The following is a 23,628-nucleotide window of genomic DNA, read 5'->3' as shown; positions in this document are numbered from 1 at the left end:
AGGGCTGCCACTGCCCTGCCGTGAGGCCAGTGCTGTTCGCATCCCCTTCTCACAGACGGAGAAACAAAGTCACAGGCAACCATCCGGCCAAGGGCCTAAGCGGCGGCAGTCAGGCCTGGACACGGGCAGCCTGACTCCTGAGAGCCTTTGAGAAGGAAAGGGCCCGGGTGAGAGGTCGGGAAGGCAGGCTGAGCCCGCGTGGTGCGGGCACGGCGGCCAGCACGTCACAAACGCAAGGCCTGGTGCGGGGGCCTTAAATGGTTTGCCAGCGTCTCCAAATTCCTGACAGGTGTTTCTCCTCGGGATTCAGGAACGAGACACCGGAACTCCCCCAATTCTAGTTATTCTGCATTTTTGTGACACTTGACTTGTTTTAAAATAATAATGAGTAACCATTAAGAGTAAATCATTTTTCTGTGATAGGGTTATACTAAGAGTTTCAGACGTTTTCTGTTAAAGATGTAATAAACATGCCAGGATTATTATTATTACGAACAAATGATAACAAGATTATCATTTCAATGACATGTAAGATAGGGTTATACTAAGAGTTTCAGACGTTTTCTGTTAAAGATGTTAATAAACATGCCAGGATTATTATTATTATGAACAAATGATAACAAGACTATCATTTCAATGACATGTAAAGTGGCCTCTACCTGATAGACATTCGATAAAACATTAAAAGGGAATTTAACACAAAATAATTGCCAAATAAAAATCACTTAAAATATTGAAAGCCAATGCCGCGTACATTTAATGTTTAAAAGTTATCTATCTTAAAACTTAGAACACACACAGCATTAATTGCTCCATCAGAGAATCCGGCTCTTAGTTTCATGACAACTATTCCGGGTGTAGAAGAATTTCTTGCATTCTGTATTAATGGTCTTATTCACAAGACTGCACCCAAAAGCATCTCTCAGTTGGCACACAGTGTACTTCATATAAGCTCATTTCTTTTTTCTAACAATGAAAATACTGTCCGCTTGACTTAATTTTGGTTTTGCCACTGAAATTGATATTGCTTTTGCCAATTCAGATTGCTTTCTGATTTCATGTCAAATTATTTCACATCATTCAAATTATTTTTCTCTCTGCATTTGTTCTTTTAAAGTATTTACAAAGAACCTTAATCTCTAGCAAGTATCTACACACCGGAAAACGCCAGCAAACATTATCGTGTAGTATTTGAATAAAGTAACATTAAAGGTTAACAGCATTACAAAGAATCGCATATCAAAACTGCCAAGTTAAGGACTTTATTTGCTTCCAAAACTTGCTATTTCTTGGAACACCACTCAGAGGGTTGATATAAAGTATATTGTGTATGTAAACAGGTTAGTTTTCATTGTATTTGCAAGAATGACTCACCCTTAGCAGCAGAGAGGGACACACGCACATTTCTAACGCGGCACCACCTACAGGGAAGACGGACGCCCCGGACGGCACTGCTCCTCTGCCTCATCCTGGCGCCCAGAGGCGACCTGAAACCTGGGCTCCCCACGTCAGCACCCCTCCCCTTGCCCTGCACCATCAGCAGCAGTGGAGTCCTCTGGATCAGGAAAGTCTCCACCGTGACCATTATGTTTGCAGGAGAACTACCAATGCTTTTCCCTGTTTTCTTGGTTTCTTGACCAATTTTCCTCAGACTTAGGATTTGGAAAAACATAAATGTCCCCAAAAACGCCCAGCAGAATTCCCCATGGAAAGACAGCTCTTCCCTAAGGGAACAGAAGTCTTCAGACTCCAATTCCAGATTCTTTCTGCTATACGAGAAGACCCAGCCAGGAGCCTGGCTGGTGAGAAGTGAGGGTGTGAACGGAACCCACTGAGGGACGAGTGCGCTAAGGTACTGAGCCCTGGAGACTTGAATTTAGCATCCGAGATCCAGAGAGAAGCCACCTTGGAACCTGGCAAGGGCAGATGGAGACGGGAACACACAGGAATAACACAGAGGAGAGAATTTAAGGAAGGAGCAGTCAGCAGTGCCAAACAGAGAAAAGAGGTTCAAAAGGTGAGTGATTTAGCAACCAGGAGGTAAATGATGGTCTCTTCAGAGGGCACCAGATCGCAGGGTTAGACAAGCAACAGAGGTAAGGAGAGAGAAAAGATCAGCTGGATGAAATGCATGTTTTTTCAAGAACATGAAGACGTGAATTTCTGACGTTAAAAAAAAAAGGAAAGCTCAGCTCGGTGCTCTGTGATGACCTAGATGGGTGGGATGGCGGGGGGAGCGGGATGAGGGAGGTCCAAGCGGGAGGGGATATAGGTATACATAGAGCTGATTCACTTCATTGTACAGCAGAAACTAACACAACATTGTAAAGCAATTATACGCCAATAAAAAAGAAAATGTAGTCAGTAATTGGCGTGATCACTCAATAGTACACGAGAGCTCTCTGCATATAAGAAACAGGACACCTCTCAGGCTGGTCCCGGAGGGAGCTCATCCAGCTCCTACGTGATTGGTGTCTATTGCCAATGGCTGTCACATTCCTCTCCAGACCAGACCAGACCAGACCAGACGTCCCCACTCGGTTCACACAACCTGCCGCGGACGCCTGGAGGGATCCCCAAACCCTGTGAGTCACAGCCGGCCCGATCTCCTCCCTGGCCCTGCTGCTCTCTGGACCTCTCTTTCCATTTCTTTTGTTTCAACACGTTATTGTAGAAAAGAGTCAAACATATTCAAAATTACAAAGAACAGGAAAACCCACCCCACGTATTCATCGCCCAGCTTCAACAATTATCCAACACAAATCCTGCCCATTACAGAGTCTAATTACTTAATTCCTTCTGTGTCCCCCCATCACCAGCCCGTGTCATTTCCATCTGAACCACTCTAACAAACCTAACTGATATACTAGCAACTCTTCTTCCTTTTAATCCATTTTCTACATGGTAGCGATTTTGTAAAAAAACAAAACTCTGATCTTGTCAGTGTCCGGTTTTATGATAACCCTTCTCCTGGCTTCGTCTTGCTCTTAGGATTAAGGTGTATCATCAACATGGCCTTCGAGGTCTCCCATCGTCTGGCCAGCCCGGGCCCACCCTCGCAGGTTTACCTCGTGCCCTGTCCCCTCTTCCTGTCGTAGCAGACTTCTCGGTGGCCAGGACAGGTCTGCTCTGTCTAGGACCCCTACCTGCCCAGGCAGCTCCAACTCTTCTACTGGTCTCCACTATTTCCAGGGAACCTCCCTGAGCTTCCAGGACAGGCCAGGCTTCCCTGTTACACGAGCTCACCATCCCCGTGAGCTGTCGCCAAGGGCGGCCTCCCTCGCCGGGCATGAGCTCAAGGGGCTCACCAGACTGCGCCTGCCTTGCCTCCTGTACTTCGCCAACTCATTCTGAAATGGCCAAATCAGGAACAACCATAATCATAACTGAATTACTACCTTTTTTTTTTTTAATTTATTTATTTATTTTGTTTTTGGCTGTGTTGGGTCTTCGTTTCTGTGTGAGGGCTTTCTCTAGTTGTAGCAAGTGGGGGCCACTCTTCATCGCGGGGCGCGGGCCTCTCACCGTCGCGGCCTCTCCCCGTTGCGGAGCACAGGCTCAGTAATTGTGGCTCACGGGCCCAGTTGCTCCGCGGCATGTGGGATCTTCCCGGACCGGGGCACGAACCCGTGTCCCCTGCACTGGCAGGCGGATTCCCAACCACTGCGCCACCAGGGAAGCCCTGAATTACTACCTTTTACCCCACGTTTCCACTAACAAGATAATTCTAAAAGCCCGTCTCACAGAGAGAAAACACACTTTAGGCGCCTGACATAACTTCCATCTCACCCTTAGTTAAAGCAGGGAGGCGCGTGAGGCACGCCCAGAGGAGTGAGACCAGTACCTCACGGGGAGCTGCCGCACATCACACAGGATTTCTCGGGGTCACCTGCGATCCTAAGGAATACTGTAATTCTGCCTCAAGAGGATACGGGGGCCACAGGCCTGGGGCCCCCACCTCACGCACGTGCATCGCGCTCTCCGCCTGTGCGGCCTCCAGGGCCCCGGGCGGCACCCGGCCTCCTGTCCTCGCGGGGGGCAGGCGGAGGCAGCACGGGCCACCTGGGGCCTTGTTGCATGAGGCCGACGTCCCCACCTCGGGGCTGTGTCTCTCCAAGAAGGAAAGGGAAAGAAATGTGTCTCCGCTGATGAGGACACACCACGCCATCATTCGGGGTCAGGGGAGCTCTTCTTCCCCTGAGCATGAGCACGGCCCCTTTGGAGTCGCATCACCTCCCAGCAAAAGAGAGAAGCAAGAGATCCAGAAAAAGAACAATCCCACACCACCGACTACACTCTGCCGATTACGCGTGGGAGCTTTAACCCCAGCCCGGCCCCCCATCACTCAGCACTTTCTGAGGTGCCCCTCCCACTGCCAGCCTATGTGCACTCAGGGTTTAAAAGTAATTTTGATATTAACTAATGAGCAAAAACCCCAAAACCCAAACCAAAAAAACCAAATAGCCCTCTCCCCAAACTGGGAGAGAAAGGGGAGGCCTCAAATACCATTCAATATTCTAAGTCTCACATTTTCTTAACGGGCTTTAAAAAAAATTAATTAATTAATTAATTAATTTTTGGCTGTGTTGGGTCTTCACTGCTGCACGTGGGCTTTCTCTAGTTGCGGCGAGCGGGGACTACTCTTCATTGTGGTGCGCGGGCTTCTCATTGCGGTGCCTTCTCTTGTTGCGGAGCTCGGGCTGTAGGCGCGCAGGCTTCAGTAGTTGTGGCACGTGGGCTCAGTAGTTGTGGCTCACGGGCTCTAGAGCGCAGGCTCAGTAGTTGTGGTGCACGGACTCAGTAGTTGTGGCTCGCGGGCTCTAGAGCGCAGGCTCAGTAGCCATGGCGCACAGTCTTAGTTGCTCTGCAGCATGTGGGATCTTCCCAGACCAGGGCTCGAACCTGTGTCCCCTGCATTGCCAGGTGGATTCCTGCGCCACCAGGGAAGCCCTTTAATGGGCTTTTCTTACTCCATCACCTCAACTCTTTCGTTTAGATAAGCAGAAATCACTAGTTTTCTGAGAATAGTTTAAAGTTTAAAATACCAAGACAAACTTAGCAATTGAACCAGCGCTCTCCATTCCCACCATTTCAACCTCTGTCCACCTGCTACTTTCTGCTTCAGTCATTTTTACTCATCTTATGAGCCTCAGAGCATAATGAACACATCTTTAATGTGCTCATGACCTTCGGACTCTGATAAACTTTTACAAATCCCTGACCTGACTTACGTGACCGTGTGGGCTCCCATTTTTGACCCTGGCCCCTCGTGCCCGCTCACCCCTACCTCGCCCTGAATCCCAGGTGTGCCTGCAGTCAGCCCTTTGGTGTTGGTTACCCTGTAAATGCTGAGGCTCTAACTGACTAGATTTAGGTGCTGGGTGATCAAAGGCGAAAATATTAAATCTTGAAAGTGGAACTAAGTTAGACTTGCCAAGAAAAACTGTGTCTTCTCTAAGTGAAAGAATGATGTTTCAGAAAGTAATAAATGCATTAGTTCAGAAATAGGAGCAGCATATACAGGAGGGAAGCGGGTGGGTGGGTGGCTAGAGAAGTTCACGGGGTCGCATCTGACTGGCCTTGAACTGGGCAGGGGCCGCTTCAGGACGTACAGATACGCAGCAAAGACGAAGCCAAAATTCAGTTTCATGTGGGGTATAAAGTCAGATTTGGGCAGGAAGAGGCTTCCACGATGGGTCTGCTTGTCAAAGGACTGGAGTTCTCCCTACAGCTGAAGGAGAGAAGGGTGTTTCCTGGATACACAAAGGATACAGTGAGTCTTCTCAGAGCCTGGTTGTCACAGACTAAAAATGGACATTTGTGTATTTTTTCCTTCAGAGAAAATGGCATCCTCTTCATCTCACGGCAAGACAGAAGACGAATTCACAAATTTAGCTGCGTGCTTTCTGAACCAATCTGCACTGTCACCAAGTATCAGTTCTTTATGTAATTAAAACTGTAACCTGCTTCCTCCTCTTTCTCCTTTCCCATATCGACTGCACCAAAACTAGTACATTTCTTTCGTTTTGCTTTTTCAAGTTTTATTATGGAAAAATTTCAACATATTCAAAATAAGAAATAGTAAAATCAGCTGCCATAATCCATCACCCAGCTTTAAGGGATAGCCTATAGCTGTGATAGTCTAGGATTTTCTTATCTTACCCTCTCCACACTCCTTAAAGATACGATGGATATGTTTTCCACCTCCCTTGACCACACAAAGCTGGGTCACACTCCAAATGTAAGGTTCCCGAGCTAAAGTTTAGCTCTGCGTGGATAATCTTCTTCAATTACCACCCACAGAAAGGTTGAGTCAGGACTAAGTTATTTAAGCATTTTACTCCAGAAGAGAAAGGGAATCTTGGTTGTATAAATGAAACCCAAATCTGCCAGAAGCACCCAGCACTGTGTCACTCTGTTCGTTCTGGTGTAAGTTCACACACAAGTGAGTCCTCAATCCCAACTATGGAACTTTTTCGTAATTCTTTTTTGTAAGGGGTCCCAGACTCACCCCTTCGTCTTATACTGAAAAATATACTCGTCGGAGCTCCCCGATTTTACTGCTGCTTTTAAAACTCTCCGCTTTAACTGCTCCCTCTTACAAGCACTATCGCCCTGGCAGCCCTGGGCCGCTCCTGAACCGCCTCTCCGTCTCAGTACACCATTGCTTCCAAAGCTGCAAGTAAACATTCACAACTTTGTGCCCCAGTCTGGCTCTGCAGCCCAACCTCCCACTGTCAGATCAACAGCCCTGCTGGACATCGAAGCATCTACAAGCCCATTCTTGTTGGATTATATTTCAGTTCCAGTTAGACTGAGGTCACTAAATCAAGATACGGTTTCAAAGAGGACTTTGTGCTTATCTGTTGCCACTTCTGCCCTGAAGACAGAGTAATGAAACATTCTCTATACCTGATTTATGAAGCTTTCTTTGTAGGGAAGAACAATAGCACCCAGACTGCAGCAGAATCGTGTGTTAATTAAAAATTCAACACGGAATCAACTGCATCGTCAAGCATTCACCAGCAAGTACTTACAAGTCTGTATTGACTCTTTTCCTGAACTTTATTTTGCTATAAATTTGTGGCGTTAGGGGAACTTACAAAGCCATCCAATGACTTGATACAGTGTTTACTTTGTATTTACGTGGACAATTTTCCACATGGCTGGTGTTCTCTTCAGGATGGGCCATAAGGAAAGGTACTGTCAGTTCTGAATGCCGATAAAGTCATTCCTCTGAGCTATGGGCTCGTTCCCTAAGATCACTATGAATCAAGGAGTTGACTGTACTTCACAGTACTACCAACTGTCCTTTCCAGCAAGCTCTCTGTACTGATGGAAAACATCAGAGGCAAATTTGTAACCCACCTCTAATGAGAGACCAGACTTCACAGCACGCACTCTGAGTGCTATCTTACACTTGGCTTCCTTTGTGTTTCCAGCCCTTATTTTGCTACTCTCTGTTTCATTTATCCTATTGTCTTTTATGTATTGTGTAAGCCGCCCTGAATCCTGCTGGCAACGGTGGAGTATAATTAAGACATAAGCAGACCGAGACCCTATTCTGTATGAGGCACAGTGCTGAGCTGAGGCCATGAAGATGGATAAAGCCATCCCTGTAGAAGACATTTACACAGACATCTAAGATATACGGAGTGTGAATGTCATGTAAATAGTCCAACATGCTGTTATTTCAAAGGGGTGATCGAGAAAGCCTTCATGGAAGAAATGGCATTTGAGGGTACTGAAAGATAAAGGTGTTTAACACATAGGAAAAAAAGAAGGAATATGTCTAAGCAGAGAGAAGAACCAGGAGGGTACAGCACGGCACACGTATGGAACTGGGAGTGTCTAAAAACGTTTTGATGACGGACATAATGAGGATGAAGAGTAAGGAGGATGGAACTGGAAACGAGCTGGGGGCGGCAGCAGGTGGCCCTTCCTCTTTGCCACCATGGTCATCATCATTATCAACAATAACTACTTGCTGTATCAGACGCTAGTTCTAAAATTATAAAGAGTATCAAACCATAGTAAGGTGTCAGCTTTACTCTCAAGGGATTTATAATAGATGGAGTGACAAGAAACACAGAAGTTATACACAAATATAAAATGGCATTTGGGAGATTCTTCTAAATGCCCTAATGGTTTAGGATGAGAATACAACCACTTGGGCGGGAATAGTTAGTGGAGAGCATTTCTTTTAGAAAGTGGGATTTGAGCTGGCCTTCAAAAGCGGGATAAAACGAGAAGGAAGGAAGGACCGCGTTACAGGCAGAGATGAGTATAAACAAGGACGTGTTCTGGGGGGAATAAGGACAGAACAGTTCCACTGGCAGATGAGGTCCATGATTAGAAGAGGATTTTGATTTAACATAATATGGAAGACTTAACATATTATTTTAGGGAAGAGGGGTTTTTTGTGCTTTATTTAAAGCAACGGATGAAGAACATGGAATGAAACTGTCCATGCATCAAGGAGTGTTTTTGGAAGACGGAACTGCTAAGCAAGATGAGGGATGAACAGGAATGGGAGAGATGTAAGACCATCCAGAAACGAAGGGACGGGGCCCAGATTACAAGGGTCGCTTTGGGACTAGACAGGAAAAGCCTGGAGAGCCAAGGAAGGCCGCACGTCCCCACTCCGCTGACTCAGCAGAGAGGACCGGACGGTGGCAACGCGCTGCTGGGGGCTGACGGGCTGGCTGCCCCCGGTTTGGGAGGACCCCGCAGCCATGCCCACATTCAGGAGGCAACGACTCCACCTTAGAAGACTCAAGTTGCCAGGGGCAGAGGGTGAGGCCGCGTGGCACATACCCCACAGCTGCCGCCGCCGTGCTAAGGAACCAAGGAAGGAAGATGTGAGTTTTAAAACGGACCCGCAATACAGTCACTAAAGCAGGCAGATGAGGTCACGGAGATCTGAGAAGACAAAGTGAGATCTGATGAGAAGACAAAGGTGAGGAGGCACCTCACACTGGAATTCTCGACAGCAGAGCCAGCGCAGGAAGGCCGTAAATGCTTGCTGGATGAACGAAAATGACTTCAGTGTTCTCTGCGGCATCTGTTGGTCCTCTGAGCTTTAACCCCAGCCGGCACCAGCAGCTGGTTGCTTTGGCAGACGGAACAGCTGAGAACCCAGCACGGGGCCGCCCCTCCGCGGGCTTCAATCTTTTTAAATGAACACCTGAAGGTGTGGGCTCTGCTTTCAAGATGCTCCCCCCTCAAGACCTAAGTGGACCGGCCAACCTCCTCCTGTATTTTAATACGGATTATTTTTCTTCTGTTACTACATTGCCAACAACTGAGCACGCTTGTAGTGCTTTGGCCCGTCTACATAAGCACACGAGGTCTCTCAGTGTTCGACTCCTGACAGTCTGAAGGCAACGTGAAATGTGCTGATTTACCCTGCTGCTGCCCCACTGTCTCCTTTCAGTCCAGAGGCCACGCACGGGGGAACTTGCCTATGAAATAAACTTGCCTATGAAAAAAATTATCTGATCCTTTGTTCAGCTCTAAACCTGTTTAAAACCCATCCTTGAAGATTTCTTTGTGTTTCCAAAGTTCTACTGCTGCCCCGACGCAATATGCTAACGGTGCCTGCAGCGTGGCTAGGCGTGAGTGACCTCAGTCGCGAGCATCTCTGGAAGGCTGCAGAGGACTCCTCCTCAAGCTGGACTCTCACGTCATGGTGGGTGGGATGGACCCACACTGATCTGCTTCAGCCTGAAGCCCCTGTACCCTGAGAGGAGCCCTGATCCCGAGCTGCGTTCCCCGGCGTTCCCCGGCCTGGGTGTGGGGCAGGTACAAGCAGCAGTGTGCTGTCTAAAAACAGCACGTGCGTTCAGGGTTTCAGTCACACTTCACGGGGGAAGACTGCCAGTTCCTCTTTGGGTAAAGAGAGGGGGACACCATGAGCGGGATTTCCCGGACCCTGGTGACCCAGGAACAGCCATTATTCTCAAATCTGTTTTAACTATGAAAAAAAAATGCCCTCAGAAAATTCTTAAGTAGATTTTGAAGTTTCTAACACAAAAATATTATTTGAATCACATTACAAATGTGAAACCTGTAATAATTTCAGCCTAGGCCACACTGATTAGCAGTAAAACTTGTTTTCTAGCCAAACTGATGGGATAAATGGAATCATAGGACTAGATAACTTTTCAGCCCTTAAAAAAAAGATCATTTAAGCAGTGCCTTCTATGGCATTTAACAGATGAATTTAAATGATTCTCATATACTATGATTCAACTCAGTTAGGTGAAAAACTTTAAAAACTGTTTTGAAAGTAATTAAACCCCACTTAAAATTAGGTACGATAATTGTCATTTTTTACTGATTCAATCAATCTCCTTTTTCTGCCGCTTTTTTTTTTTTCAGCATTAATGGGTTTTGGAAAACCATCGTGGTTTGGGTTACAATACATCTTTTACGTTTACTACACATGTGATAAAAATGAATACCTACTTAAAATTATTTATGTTTTAGCAGCTGTATTTATTCTGTCTTACAATAAGCAGCTGCTGTGAGTCAGGCTAAGACCGGCTACATGTGCTCTCTCTGGAGCTTCTTCAAGTTTCCTGGCCTTTCACAACATTGGTGAGTAAAGGTAGCAGGTCCGACCCAGCCCGGGGAAGGTCGTAAAGAAATCCACGCACCAGTCAGACGGCACCACGAACTTATGAGTCAACCGAAACTCCAGAGATGAGCCAGTAAAATGGAAATCCAGGGAAAACTCCTTTTGCAGAAAATAGGAAAAGTATTTGTTTTCTTAAAGAAACTTTTCCTCACAAGAAAAACAATTTAAAAAACCAGTTTCATGAGTTCAATATAAAAACAGTTCCTATGGAAATAATAATTATAATGAATAATGTATTTTTAAAATGTTTGACTTTTGAAAGTTAAGGCAGATGCAATATAAATTTACCAAGTTATATATAATTATTCTTCATGGGGGAGAATCTTATTTTGGTGTTTAAATACATGCATTATCAGTGGCTTACATCTAAGTAATAAAAATATTGTTTAAAAGCTTAATTTCCAATAAAATATAACTGCCGGTAAATACAGTTTATTTTTGCTGTCTACTGCTGACGGATGAAGTCTCTACTAATAGAGAAATGATTTTACTTAGAAGCTGCACTTGTGCTTTAACTGCCATGAAAAGGTCAACTTCAGATTCAAGACTCACTGACCAAGTCAATCAGGCAGCTGACTGTATCCAGAAGAAAGAGAAAATGGTACTTGAGAATTACAACGTGATTATTTCTCCATCTAGAACCTTACTTGGTTTGGAAAAGATGGACTTTAGAAGGAATATCCCATCATTCCTATGAAAACAAAAAAGCAAGTTATCCTACTGATTTTTAATCTAACTATATTCACCTACAACACGAGTCCCTAAGGCCAATCTCATATCTAACATTTAACAGTTTACATGAAAAAGCGAAACCTGCTTCATTTATCTGCTACTCTAATCCATATCTGATGAAATAAGACTCGCCGCTTAACTCATTTGAAGGAAAGTCATTTAACTTGGCTCTGCTGCCACACAGCCAAACCGGGTTCTGAATTAACATCTGTGAAAACACCTTACGTTACTGAAAAGATATCTTCATCAGGTCACCCCTTTTGAGTCTCATGTACCTGTCTGTGTGTGTCAGGCCCTTTAAAGGTTGTTTACATTCTTCCCTCTAATACTTCATAGATGTGATAACAAGTGAGGCAGCAACCCCCATAATTAAAAGTGGAAAAGGGATCCCCCAAAGATAGCAGGAAAATAAAGACTTAAAAAAACATATTAAAGATAGTATTGTTGAAATAATTAACACCAAACACAATAAAATCAGAGATAAAAAGTTTTCTGATTCAGACCTAAGAACCAGCTGTGTGTTCTAGAAGCTTTTCTTCTCCAACAGTTGTCCCAAACACTATCAAAACTAAAGTTCACAATAGGGACAAAACTGAAGACAACTTACCTCTTAAAAACACATGGTACTTCCTATGTAAAATTATCAAGTGAATTATAGATAACCCAGCAGAATATTCTTGTGCCTCCTGCAGTGGGGATGGGGGTGTGTATGAGAAATGCCATACATTTCAGGGCCTTTCCAGGGCAAACAGCCCTGTGAGCTTCAAGGGGAGGGCAGTACACAGACCGAAGGAAGTTCCTGCAAGGGGCAGCCCGTGGCCCGTGGGTGCCAGAGCCAAGTCTCTAGGAGGCTGTAGCCTATTCTTTCTATGGAATAATCTTCTCTCTTCTAGTGCAAGGAATGTAATTTTGAGAAGACATAAAGGAAAAAAGAATATCAAGAAATTAAATCCTTAGTGCCTAAAAAGTGCCAGAGAAGAGTTTATGAAGATGTTTACTAAATAAAGATGCTTGTGAACCTTCTATTTTAGAAAGCCAAAACAAGGTTCTCTACGAGACTCTAGTGAAAATCTTACCCCTTGGATTTGTAAGTGGAGACACGAGACACACCTGCAGTCCGTGCATGGGAATGGTTAGGCCCGACTGGCTTTCAGTTAAACAGTACTTACATTTAAAGCAGCTTCTCCACACTTTTCAATCGCTGCAAGACCCTGATTATGAATGTGTGTCTCCAGGAGTTTTTTCAATTCTCCCAGGCCATCCTGGATTCTAGATACAAGATTATACATGCGACCCAAATCTGAAAGAAGAAGGCACCACACCTTTATGCACAGAAACAAACTCTGCATATCCATTCCACTAAGTAAGTGCTTACAGAGGTGAAAGGTACACTGAAATAAAACCACCGTGTTTTTACACCTTAATAATCAAATGCACTTAACTGTAACCAAATACTTTATATTTAGCATATGTATATTTAGCTGAAAGTAACAATGAAGTCATGCTACTATAAAAGCATATTCTCCCCCTTGCTAGGAGAAACTACTAATAGAGAAAGAAGATGATCAGGAACTATATCTGATGCTTCCTAAAATTTGAGATTGAGATATGATTTATGCCTGACACATAATAGGCACTCAAATATTATTTAAAAGAATGAATAAATTTAAAGAGTATTTATGAGTATCCATCTCAACTATACAAACAAATAAGTCACAAAAGGGTCCCCATATTCTTCACTTAATATATGTATGGCACATGGTTGATATATGAACACCAAAGAAAAATCCTGAATCCAAACACCATTCTTTTACTGAGCTCCTAAAATGTTCCAGTAAAACAAGGGAGGGGTAAAGGAAATACGTCTGCAAAATTATAGCCTTCTCATCTTAAAGAATTTTCAGAAGAAACATACGTGAGAAAAAAAAAAAAAAAAACCAGTGGTAGCATCATTTAATGCTAAGGTGTATGGAACAAGTTAGACTCCAAACCAAACTGAAAAGATGCTCTTCCCCCAAAGTCACACCCCAAACACACTGCAGAGGTCTGAAATCAACACAGGACAAGGTACACACACGCGCACACACAATCTCACACGTGAATCTCTTAAAGAATGACCGGTGTTGGAAATGCTAACTCTGAGTCTAGAACTTCTCGCAATTTCAAAATCTCAGATCAAAATACATAACCCTTGTGTTTTGAATCTCAGTGGCTCACCTTCATTTTTGTCGGCATCCAGTAAATTCTGAAACTCCGTGTGGAAGATCTCCAAGTGCTTCTCGATGAGCACCTGCTCGCACTTCCTGGCTAGCTCGTCCTGGGTGCTCTCGTGAAGGTAGACCTGGACTCTCCGCTGCTCCTCCAGCAAACGCGCCTCCGCCTGTGGGAATGAACTCAAGTCAGAGGTTTGGGTTTGCTTTTGAAAAACTGCTAACAGAAATAACAGCAAATGAAACTCACAAACCTGCCCGAAGAAAAAAAGGGAGGGGAGGGCTTCTCTGATTTTAGGATGAATGCCAACTGTAACTAACCGGTCACTGATGTGTCCCACGTCCACTGTAACCTATGATTTTGCTTCCAAGTCCTCTTTAAATGACTTTAATGAGGTTATCATGATTAACAGTCCAAATGTATTTACATCAATTTTCTTCCCACAGATACGTGGCGTTTCACACCTTTTGGGGGTAATACCCCTGGCGACACTCTGAGAAACCTGTGGATTCTCCACTGCACACAGACACGGAGGGAAGAACCACGCCCTCTGACTGAGAGCTACTTGAGGTCAAGGGTCACATAAGTACATTCCCTGAAATGACCACATGGAAAGAATCAGTAGTAATTAGACTTAAAAAAAAAAATTTAAATATTATGGCTTTCTCTTGCCAATCAACTGAATATGCATCTCTGAAATCTACTGGATTATTTACTCATCTCAAGTTCTTCCATCTCCCTTCAAGGAAGAGAGGAAAACAGGGATGCAATTTAAAAGAGTAGCAAAATTAATAAAACTCGGTAATGTTTTACAACATATTACCAGAAATGTGTGGTGTAAAGTATCACCTAGGAACCACTAAATTATCAAAGCAAGAAAGAAATTTCAATGATCTTGCATTATTCAGGTAATCTGAATAAAGAGTGAAAAACTATATTTTGTATTGTAAAAATGCCAATACTTCCCAAAATGATTTTTAAATTTGGCATAATTTTGGAGAAATCTAGAAAAATTCAAGTGGAAGAATAAACATCCAGGAGCCAAAAAAACATAAAATGAAAAAATGACTGGGCAGGCCTTGCACTGTCAAGAATTACTAATAGGACAATAGTTTCAACTGCAGAAATTTAAACCTTACTGCACATTCTAAATAGAGTTAAATGTGAAAAACAAAATAAACTTGGAAAATATCTGTAGTATATATCAAAAGGTCAATATCCTTAATACATAATAATCTCTGAAAAATCAATAAGTATGTGCAAATAAAAACATGGGAAAGGAAAAGGAACAATTTGCAAATTAAGAAATACTTGAAGATTCTGATAAGATATAATTTGTTATATTATTTGGTTAATGGAATACCGCTCTCCAGTAAATATAAAATACGTTAATGTAATAAATTAGTGGGGAAAAAATGTTATTAAAAAACCCTATAGGGCTTCCCTGGTGGCGCAGTGGTTAAGAATCCACCGGCCAATGCAGGAGACACGGGTTCGAGCCCTGGTCCAGGAAGATCCCACATGCCGCGGAGCAACTAAGCCCGTGCGCCACAACTGCTGAGTCTGCGCTCTAGAGCCCGCGAGCCACAACTACTGAGCCCATGCGCCAGGAGCCCGTGCTCCGCAACAAGAGAAGCCACCGCACCGCAACGAAGAGTAGCCCCGGCTCTCTGCAACTAGAGAAAGCCTGCACACAGCAACAAAGACCCAGTGCAGCCAAAAATAAATAAATAAAAACAAAACAAAACCTTATAGCATTACTCCAATTTGGTGTTTATGTGCATACTTAAGTAACAGTGTCCCAAGTGTGTGCAGGTTTATGTTATTTGTATTTCCCCGCAAGTCTACAGTTGTGTTTTTTTCCCTGATTACAAAGCTATTTTAAAAAACAATAAAAGATCTTTCTGTGCTTTAACTCTGAAGTTCCAAGCCTCTGCTGCTTCATATCTAGTATTTCATTAAGACTGATACCTCAAGAACTAAAGCTGGTGAAATGCAGGACATGCAAACCAAAAAGCACCACTTTTTCTCGAGGTTATACCTGTTTCCTGGAAGAACATAATACCCTGGCAGCAAAAAGTCATCTCTTAAAAACTTTTCTCTCCCCCAAAATGAAAGGTAAAGCTTTGGTATCACTGCTGATTCACTCTCCGGGGGACACTGGCTTTCCATCCCCTGTACTACAAAAAACCAGTAGCACTCTACAGACTCTTCCTGCAGGGGCCGAGAGGGAAGAGCAAACTGGTCCCTAAGTGATCACAAAAGCATTAAAAGCCAGAGAGGCTCAGTAGTTGTTTACACAGCAGTCCCCCCTTATCTACGGGGGAGACGTTCCAAGACCCCCAGTGGATGCCTGAAACTGTGAATCCTATAGGTACTATGTTTTTTCCTATACATACATACGTATGAGAAAGTTTAATTTACAAATTAGGTACAGTTAAGAGATTAGCAACAACAACAATAAAGTAGAACAATTATAACAATATAATGTAATAAAAGTTATGTTTAATGCCTTTGCCATCTTAACTGGGCACGTGTCATGCACTGTGGCCATAATGTCAACTTGAGGTGCGACAGCAAAACTAGCACAAATTTTCCTTCTTTACAACTTCATGGAGAGACAATTTATTCTCACCACAGATCTTAGCAACCTTTTCCTTATTAAGTTGAGAACTTTCTCCTTTTTACTTAAAGGAAGTACTTTATGGCTTCTCTTTGGCGTATCTGAACTGCTACTCTTGTGCTTTGGGGCCACTTTTAAATAAAATAAGGGCTACGTGATCTCAAGCACTGCAGACAACGGTCGATCTGATCACCTGGTCGGTGAAGAGACTAACAGGGGAGGTGCTCTGGACAAAGGTATGATTCAAGGGCAAGATTCCATCATGCTACTCAGAACGACATATTTCAATACACACAATTTAAAGCTTATGGACTGTTTATTTCTGGAACTCTCCATTTAATATTTTTCGGACTGAGGTTGACTGTGGGTAACTGAAACTGTGAATACGGTGGGACTACTGCCCACAGGCCTACTTCCTTTTATTGGAATTCACAGATACTGCTTTTTTAAAAACAAAACAGAAACTGAAGGACTATGGGTTGAGCAAGTCTATCAGCACCGTTTTTTCAATAGCGTTTGCTCACTTTGGGTCTCTGTGCCACATTTTGGTAATTCTCAAAATATTTAAACTTTTTCATTATTATTATTTGTTACGCTGATCTGTGATCAGTGATCTTTGATGTTGCTATTATAATTGTCTTGGCATCATTTAGCAATAAAGTTTTTTTAAATTAAGGTATGTAAATTGGTGTTTTTGACATAACGCTATTCTCCACATTTCATAGACGACAGTATGGCGTTATGCCCTAGGAAACCAAAAAATCCGAGTGACTTGCTTTCTCGCAGTGGTCTGAACCTGAGCCTGCAGTGTCTCTGAGGTTGGTGAAAAACCCAAGGTCCTGGGTGTTATGTCATTAGGTTTTAGGAAGGACAGTCATTTACATTCTTTGTTGATTTGAAGGCAAATAAGCTCTTGATCAGCACTGTACTTGGCAGATAATTATATCAGAACACCCAGATCAAATTCAGAATGACTAAATAAAGTTAAGCAATTAAAGACTGTTCCTGTTAATTCTATTAGGATCAGTATGCAGGAAAAACAAAATGAAAAAAAAGACCAAAAAAGTAAGCAAATTAATGAAATAAGGTATACTTTATTTTTAAAGTTTTAAAAAAATGACATTAGAAACCTAGAATAGTCGCACGTCTTTTCCGTAGCTCAGATGAGACAGTAAGATACGCTAAAGCACTAATACGGCTCGGGGTGTTCACTCATCGAAGTCATCAGCAGAAGGAAAGCCAAAGATTCTCAACTGTTTCCACTAAAAGATTCCTAACAACACAGAAATGGGAACATAGACCCCCCCCGCCAGGGAATTTGCACATCTAGCCCAAACTGGCTGCTAAAAGCAGAGTATTTCTTGAAACTTCATGCTTTATCTCAATATTGTTCATGAGTTTTGTATTCTACTTCCTGATAGAATGTTTTAATATAAACGTAATTTCTTCTTAAGTTATTGAATAAAATGTGCCACAATTGGGCTTCCCTGGTGGCGCAGCGGTTGAGAATCTGCCTGCCAATGCAGGGGACACGGGTTCGAGCCCTGGTCTGGGAAGATCCCACAGGCCACGGAGCAACTGGGCCCGTGAGCCACAATTACTGAGCCTGCGCGTCTGGAGCCTGTGCTCCGCAACAAGAGAGGCCGCGATAATGAGAGGCCCGCGCACCGCGATGAAGAGTGGACCCCACTTGCCACAACTAGAGAAAGCGCTCGCACAGAAACGAAGACCCAACACAGCCATAAATAAATAAATTAAAAACAAAAAAAAAGAAATATAACCAAATTAATTTTTAAAAAAGTGCCACAATTTATCTCATGGTTTTGCACATTCTCAGGCATATACTGAAGGTTCTAAACAATGTATGCATGTAATACCGAACACTTATATCATGCTTGCTCTTTGCCAAGCATCAAATAATATATAATAATAATAATAATAATAGTAAATTATCCCCATTTTGGAGATGAGGAAACAAGGAACAGAAAGGTTAAGGTCAACCCCCTAGTAAATGGTGGAGTAGGGATTTTAAATTAGACCCATAGCTCAGTTTGAGATGCAAGGCTACAGCTATAGGTAAGGGTAGAATTGTTCACATGGTTCAACTCCAATTTTATGCTCACAGAGTCTCTGCACTATGGACTTTCAGAATGGATGGATGTCATGTTTGGTAAGATCCAACCAGATTTGGGCCAAACCTTTAACGCCTCTAGGAAGAAATCCCCTCTAAGAGAGCAAGGATGCTGGAAGCATGCTCTCCGTCGAAGGCAGAGCTCACACTGGGTTGAAAACATCCAGGCCACTGGAAATCTCTGCTCCTCAAGTTGCCTTTGGTCCCAGGTCCGATTTTAAAAGCAGATTTCCCTGCGTTGGGAGTGCTGACGTAGCTCTGGCCTACAAAGCGGATTTCCTTGTACCAAAGCACTACTACCTTCCTTGTTGTGGGTAGCAGGTAACTGTAATTCACTAAGCAGTCTGTAAAATGAAAAGGCCTGAATCACGCTTGTGGATGTGTACCCCGATAAAAGGCCCCACTTTTAAAAACATACACAGTTTTAAAAGGATCACCATATATAGTAGAGTTCAATAAAATATGTCTTTATGAAAACTACACTGCCAAAATAAAAAAATGAAGTAACAGGCAATGCTTAGATTTAAAACAGATTTGTCAGGCAGCTGTTAGAAACTCTCTATAAGCTGGTTAGGTTCCAGACTGGCACACGAAAGCTAATTTAATCCATAAATATACACAAGGAACTATCACTACTCCAAGTATAATACTTCTGAAGAGTTCCACTTTTGTTAGGTTTTGAGGTATCAGAAATTTGTTTGTCAAGGACTTTCAGCTTCAAACTTGTAAGGGCCACTTATAATCACCATCTCTTATGGGAAAATGCACTCAGAGTGTCACAAACAAATTGGGGAGGACTTTCTCTACATGGTTAGAAGGGGGAGCTGTTTGTTGCTCTTTCTGACTTACTAACTTTCGACCTCAGCACACGGAGAAAGTGATTCTGCAGTGCATTTGCTCTCCAAGCGAACAGAGAATAAAGGGAAAAAAGCAGGTGTCAGACACAGTCAGCCCCAGACTCCCTGGAAGTCTCCTTGCCCATCTCAGTCAGCAGCCATAGCCTGTGGGCAATATCCTGCCTGTAAGTAAACTTTTATTGGAACACCGCTGCACTCGCTGTTTAGATGTTGCCATGGCTGCTGCGCTACAATGGCAGAGCTGAACAGTTCCAAGAGAGACCACATGTGCACAAGGTCTAAAATATTTACCACCTGGCCCTTCATAGCAAGTTTGCTACCTCCTGACTTAGATCACTCCTCAGAGCATAAGTCTGGGATACCTGTATTCCCGAGAAGGAGAACGAAGAATAGTTCCACTAGAACTTCACTGTAACATCACTTAATGTGGAAAAAGATTTATGATACAGACACCGATCTTGGATCTTTTCTTATCTAAGACTTCGATCCTGTTCTCTCAGAAGGACTTCTCCTCTAATGCAAACTTGAAGACTGTGTTATATAGGTTTTTAGGGGGTATTTCAGAAGCAAAAAAGCAAAAGCTTAAAGTTTTCAAATATTTGTTTCTTAAAAACTAGTTTCTCATTGATGTAAGACCGCGGCTCCCGTTAGACACACATGTACATTCTACTGTAGTAGACACAGTTCAAAACACGAAAGTCATACAGCTATTACGGTTATATGCTCCGATCAGTAAGGAGAACATTGAGCCATGATTATCAAATTAATTTATAAAAGCTCCTTGGTGAACTGGGAGAAACCATTTGCACCTGCTACAGACACTACAGGATAACAGTGCCTAAGAAAGGACTTTGAAGAAAGTTGCATATATTAAAAAGAATAATTCATTTGAGCAGCAATAACTTTTAACTTAAGCCTACTTTAAGTACTATGTTTAAGCTTACCTTTTTCATGTACTCAGTAACCGGGTTCTGCTGCAAGAATTCGGTACTCTCTCTGGTATAAAATCTCTCTGTGTCAGCCAAAAACTGAGATTCAAAGGACTCTTTGTACACTGTTAGCGTTGGGCCCTTCGCAAAGGCATCATCTTCGTTCAGCCCCAGTTCCACTGGAAGTAAACAGGAACTACATTTCAACTGCCCTATTTTTGGTTATATTTTAAGGACTACACTTAGGTGTAGCATTCAGTTTAAGTTATGCTTAAAAGGTAAGAATAAAACAACAGGGCATAAGGCAAATCTGTTATTCATTGGTAGTAAAGTATACTTTCAATAAAAGAAAAAAGAAAAAAATCCAAGACACACAAAAGCAAGTAATTCTGATGGATGGCCAGGCATGTTTCAAGTTATCATGAAGTTCATTCAGAGAACGTTTATATTTCTGAAAGCTTACAAGAAGTACGAATGCCTAATTCTAAACTTTCAAAGAAATACAATGCTACCTAAGCTTTTAAAATACTGTATTACTTTTTAGATTTCTCAATCTGTTATCATTCGGCTCCATTAATGACACCCTAGCATATATATCCAGTAATTCAGTACGAGACCAGAAAAGAAATTAATTCAAATGTCAAATGTCTAGTCCATCAAAATTTCCTTAGGGCACAAAGATCAAACAATTTTTATAATGGGTAAAAATCAAACCGAATCACACTCACATAAAGAGAATTATGAGTACCTTTGTAAATGCTAACAATATTCTTGATAATACTAAACTATCTGAAAACAAATCTATTGGAGCATTGTTATGTAACTGTCACTTGAGATACAACTTTGAATAAATTAAAGGGAAATTGTTTACCGTAAGACTGTACAACTCCGCTTATCAGTCTTGTATTGATGGTTTCACCATTTCTTTCCTTTTCAATCAGCTTTAAAACAGCATTTGTTACCTTTAGAAGGGATACAGGAAGAAAACATGTAGATTACAGACTACAGTATGTATTGGTCTGGCCAAAAAGTTCGTTCGGGTTTTTAGCCAACCCACCATTATGTTACTACATAGCTCTTAAAGAGCAGAATCCATTAAATGCAAGATGAGAGGCACTCTTAGGACATTCCAAAGGAGTGAGGAAGACAGTGGTTAAGAAATGAAATCTGGAAGGGGTTTTAAAAGGAAAACATGCACACACTCACACAAGTAGGTACCTGTTTATTCAATGGCCTGAAAAGACAATCTCTCCAAGTCACCAATGCAAGCTGGATGAAAAGAAAAAGGAACAGTATTAAATGGCTATACTTTTACTATGCTTTTTCCAAAGCTGAAGTCATAGGAAATAGCCTGAATCCTAGATTACATGTATCAATATTTCTAGATTATAAACTTGGTAAAAATCATCACGATGAAATCAGAGAGCCATTCTCTTAACAACTTCAAAAGGTATCAAAGTACAGACGTTTATCAGCTCACATTTTAATACCTGAGGTAAAAAGAAAATCTGGATTTTAGGAGAACATACATATTAGCCTAAAGGGCAATAGTGGATTCAATGCATAAAATTGTTCTCTGACTCAAATGTATGTTTTGACCTAACACATTTAATAAAGATAATTCCATTTATCATAGTTTCCTAATACTCAGTAAAATAAATAATAGACCTTAAATATCTAATAAGTTCTGTATCTTTATCATGGTGTTTTATGTTACATGGATGCATACAACTGTAAATGCATCAAACTGTACATCTTAAATGAATGCAGCTTATTATACATAAATTACTCAGATTTCCCATTTTACTAGTATGTGTGCGTATGATGCATTTTTAAAAGTTTTGGAACTTCTCAACAGAGGTTATGTCAGAAAGTTACTGTAAAATGTTCCCCCAAAGAGAAATGTTACAATTCATATATGGTTTTTAAACTGTTGAGAAAGGTATTATTCAGTTATGTTCAAACTCAAATTTATAACAATTTAACACTCAAATACAAACTGCTGAGAAATTAATTTAAATGTAAATGCTATCAGTCTTATTTTCCCCCAAATTTAACCATAGATAAAACTGGGTTTATATAAGATAATACAGTTCTGAAAAGATTACGTGTAAATTTAATTTACAAACTGAAAAAATTTCTACCAAAAAAAGAGCAACATGAAAGCACTATTTAAGAGAAAAATATTTTTAGTAAAGCACGAAAAATATATACTCAAGTACTATTAGAATAAAAAGGTTATTTCAGAATTAGGAATTATGCTACCAAAAAAGACTCTGAGAAGAAACAATCTTATTTTTCAGGAAAAATGCACCCTGTGGGGCACGGTTTTGAAGGTAACTCTCCCTGTGCAAACTCGCCGTTGCTCCTCTCCCCAACTCCTCAGACCTCGTCAGTGCAGGGGGAGGCAAGGCAAACGCAACGTGTGGCCATGAACTTCCAGTAAAGATACTGCACCTTTAAAAATAACTTTTCTAAGACATTTTTCTAAGTTAAGACAGCACTAGGCAGACCTAATTGGACTTGGGATAATTTGTCACTTTGAAGGAAGAAAGGCAAGATAAGAAAGCAGGACCGAAGGTAAACCAGAGAAAATTCAGAAGGACAGATTTAGGGAAAAAGTCTTGCTCAATCACTTTAACGTGTTAATAATGAAATTAGTTTATGCGCTCTGGTTGACTGGAAAGGAAACCCACAACTTCCTATAATTGAAGAGAAAGACAAAATTATCAGGGAAAAAAGTAAATCTTTATAGTTCATGACAAAGCATCCCCGTCTTCTGGAGAGTCTGGAAAATGCAATGAGGCATCATTGTACAAGAACTGTTCCATGTGTCAACTGATATTCGAACTTTAAATGAATTCAACAGGCTCCCTGCAAGAGCAGGCAAGGGAAATACTGTTTCTAGAGAGGGGTGTTAACTGGCCTTTGCTAGGAGTTATGGCTGCATATTGCATTTCCAAACTAACCACAGCATTTAGGGATGTAGAAACTATGAATTTTGAAAGTAAAAAAAAAAAAGTAAGAAAGAAAAGGAAAAAAAAGCAGTCAAATCTTGAAAACAGTACACAAAAAAGTTTAAAGACTATAATAATTTTTAGGAGCATGTGATGCTATTACAGCGCATATATATGGTGTTTTAGGTCAAGCAGCCAAGAGGAAATCAACGAAAATCATGCTAATTCCTACACTGACAACATTCAGTCTCAAGAAAGCATTTGTAAGTGGAAAAGAAAAGGTGAACTACAAAAGACTCAAATCAAAACACTAAACCTAGAAAGTTCTGTTAAAATTGTATAACAAAGTACCATTATGAAGCAGTAACAGTTTGGTATAGAAACTGAGCTACACAAATAATAAAATAATAAAAATCTGTCATGCATCTATGGCACATTACTTTTCTTTTAATTAAATTTGCCAAAAGCAAAGCAACAAAGCATTGCTATTACAGCAACATTCTTGGATATGGAGATACTCTCATTATGCAGAACTTGACATGTGAA

General features: G+C 41.8%; 1 protein-coding gene across 5 annotated transcripts in view; it reads right to left on the bottom strand.

Moving 5' to 3' along the window:
- The window catches only part of CUL1 (cullin 1), a 110,761-nt gene that overhangs the window by 17,235 nt on the left and 69,898 nt on the right, over positions 1-23,628 (bottom strand). For all 5 annotated transcript variants that reach the window (XR_014267092.1, XM_082473873.1, XM_082473872.1 and 2 more), the window contains 5 exons: positions 21,344-21,394; positions 20,997-21,087; positions 20,141-20,304; positions 13,592-13,754; positions 12,544-12,674 (listed from right to left, as the gene is read on the bottom strand). Coding sequence is in view for 4 of the 5 variants with exons in the window: in XM_082473873.1 (XP_082329999.1) it covers positions 12,544-12,674; positions 13,592-13,754; positions 20,141-20,304; positions 20,997-21,087; positions 21,344-21,394 (600 nt within the window). In the remaining variant the exon portion in view is untranslated. The remainder of the gene's footprint in view (positions 1-12,543; positions 12,675-13,591; positions 13,755-20,140; positions 20,305-20,996; positions 21,088-21,343; positions 21,395-23,628) is intronic.

Source organism: Balaenoptera physalus (genome assembly GCF_965194825.1).
Source record: "Balaenoptera physalus genome assembly, chromosome: 8".
Classification (NCBI taxonomy): domain Eukaryota; kingdom Metazoa; phylum Chordata; class Mammalia; order Artiodactyla; family Balaenopteridae; genus Balaenoptera; species Balaenoptera physalus.
Note: the sequence above shows the minus strand (reverse complement) of the source record. Positions and strands in the feature narration are given on the sequence as shown.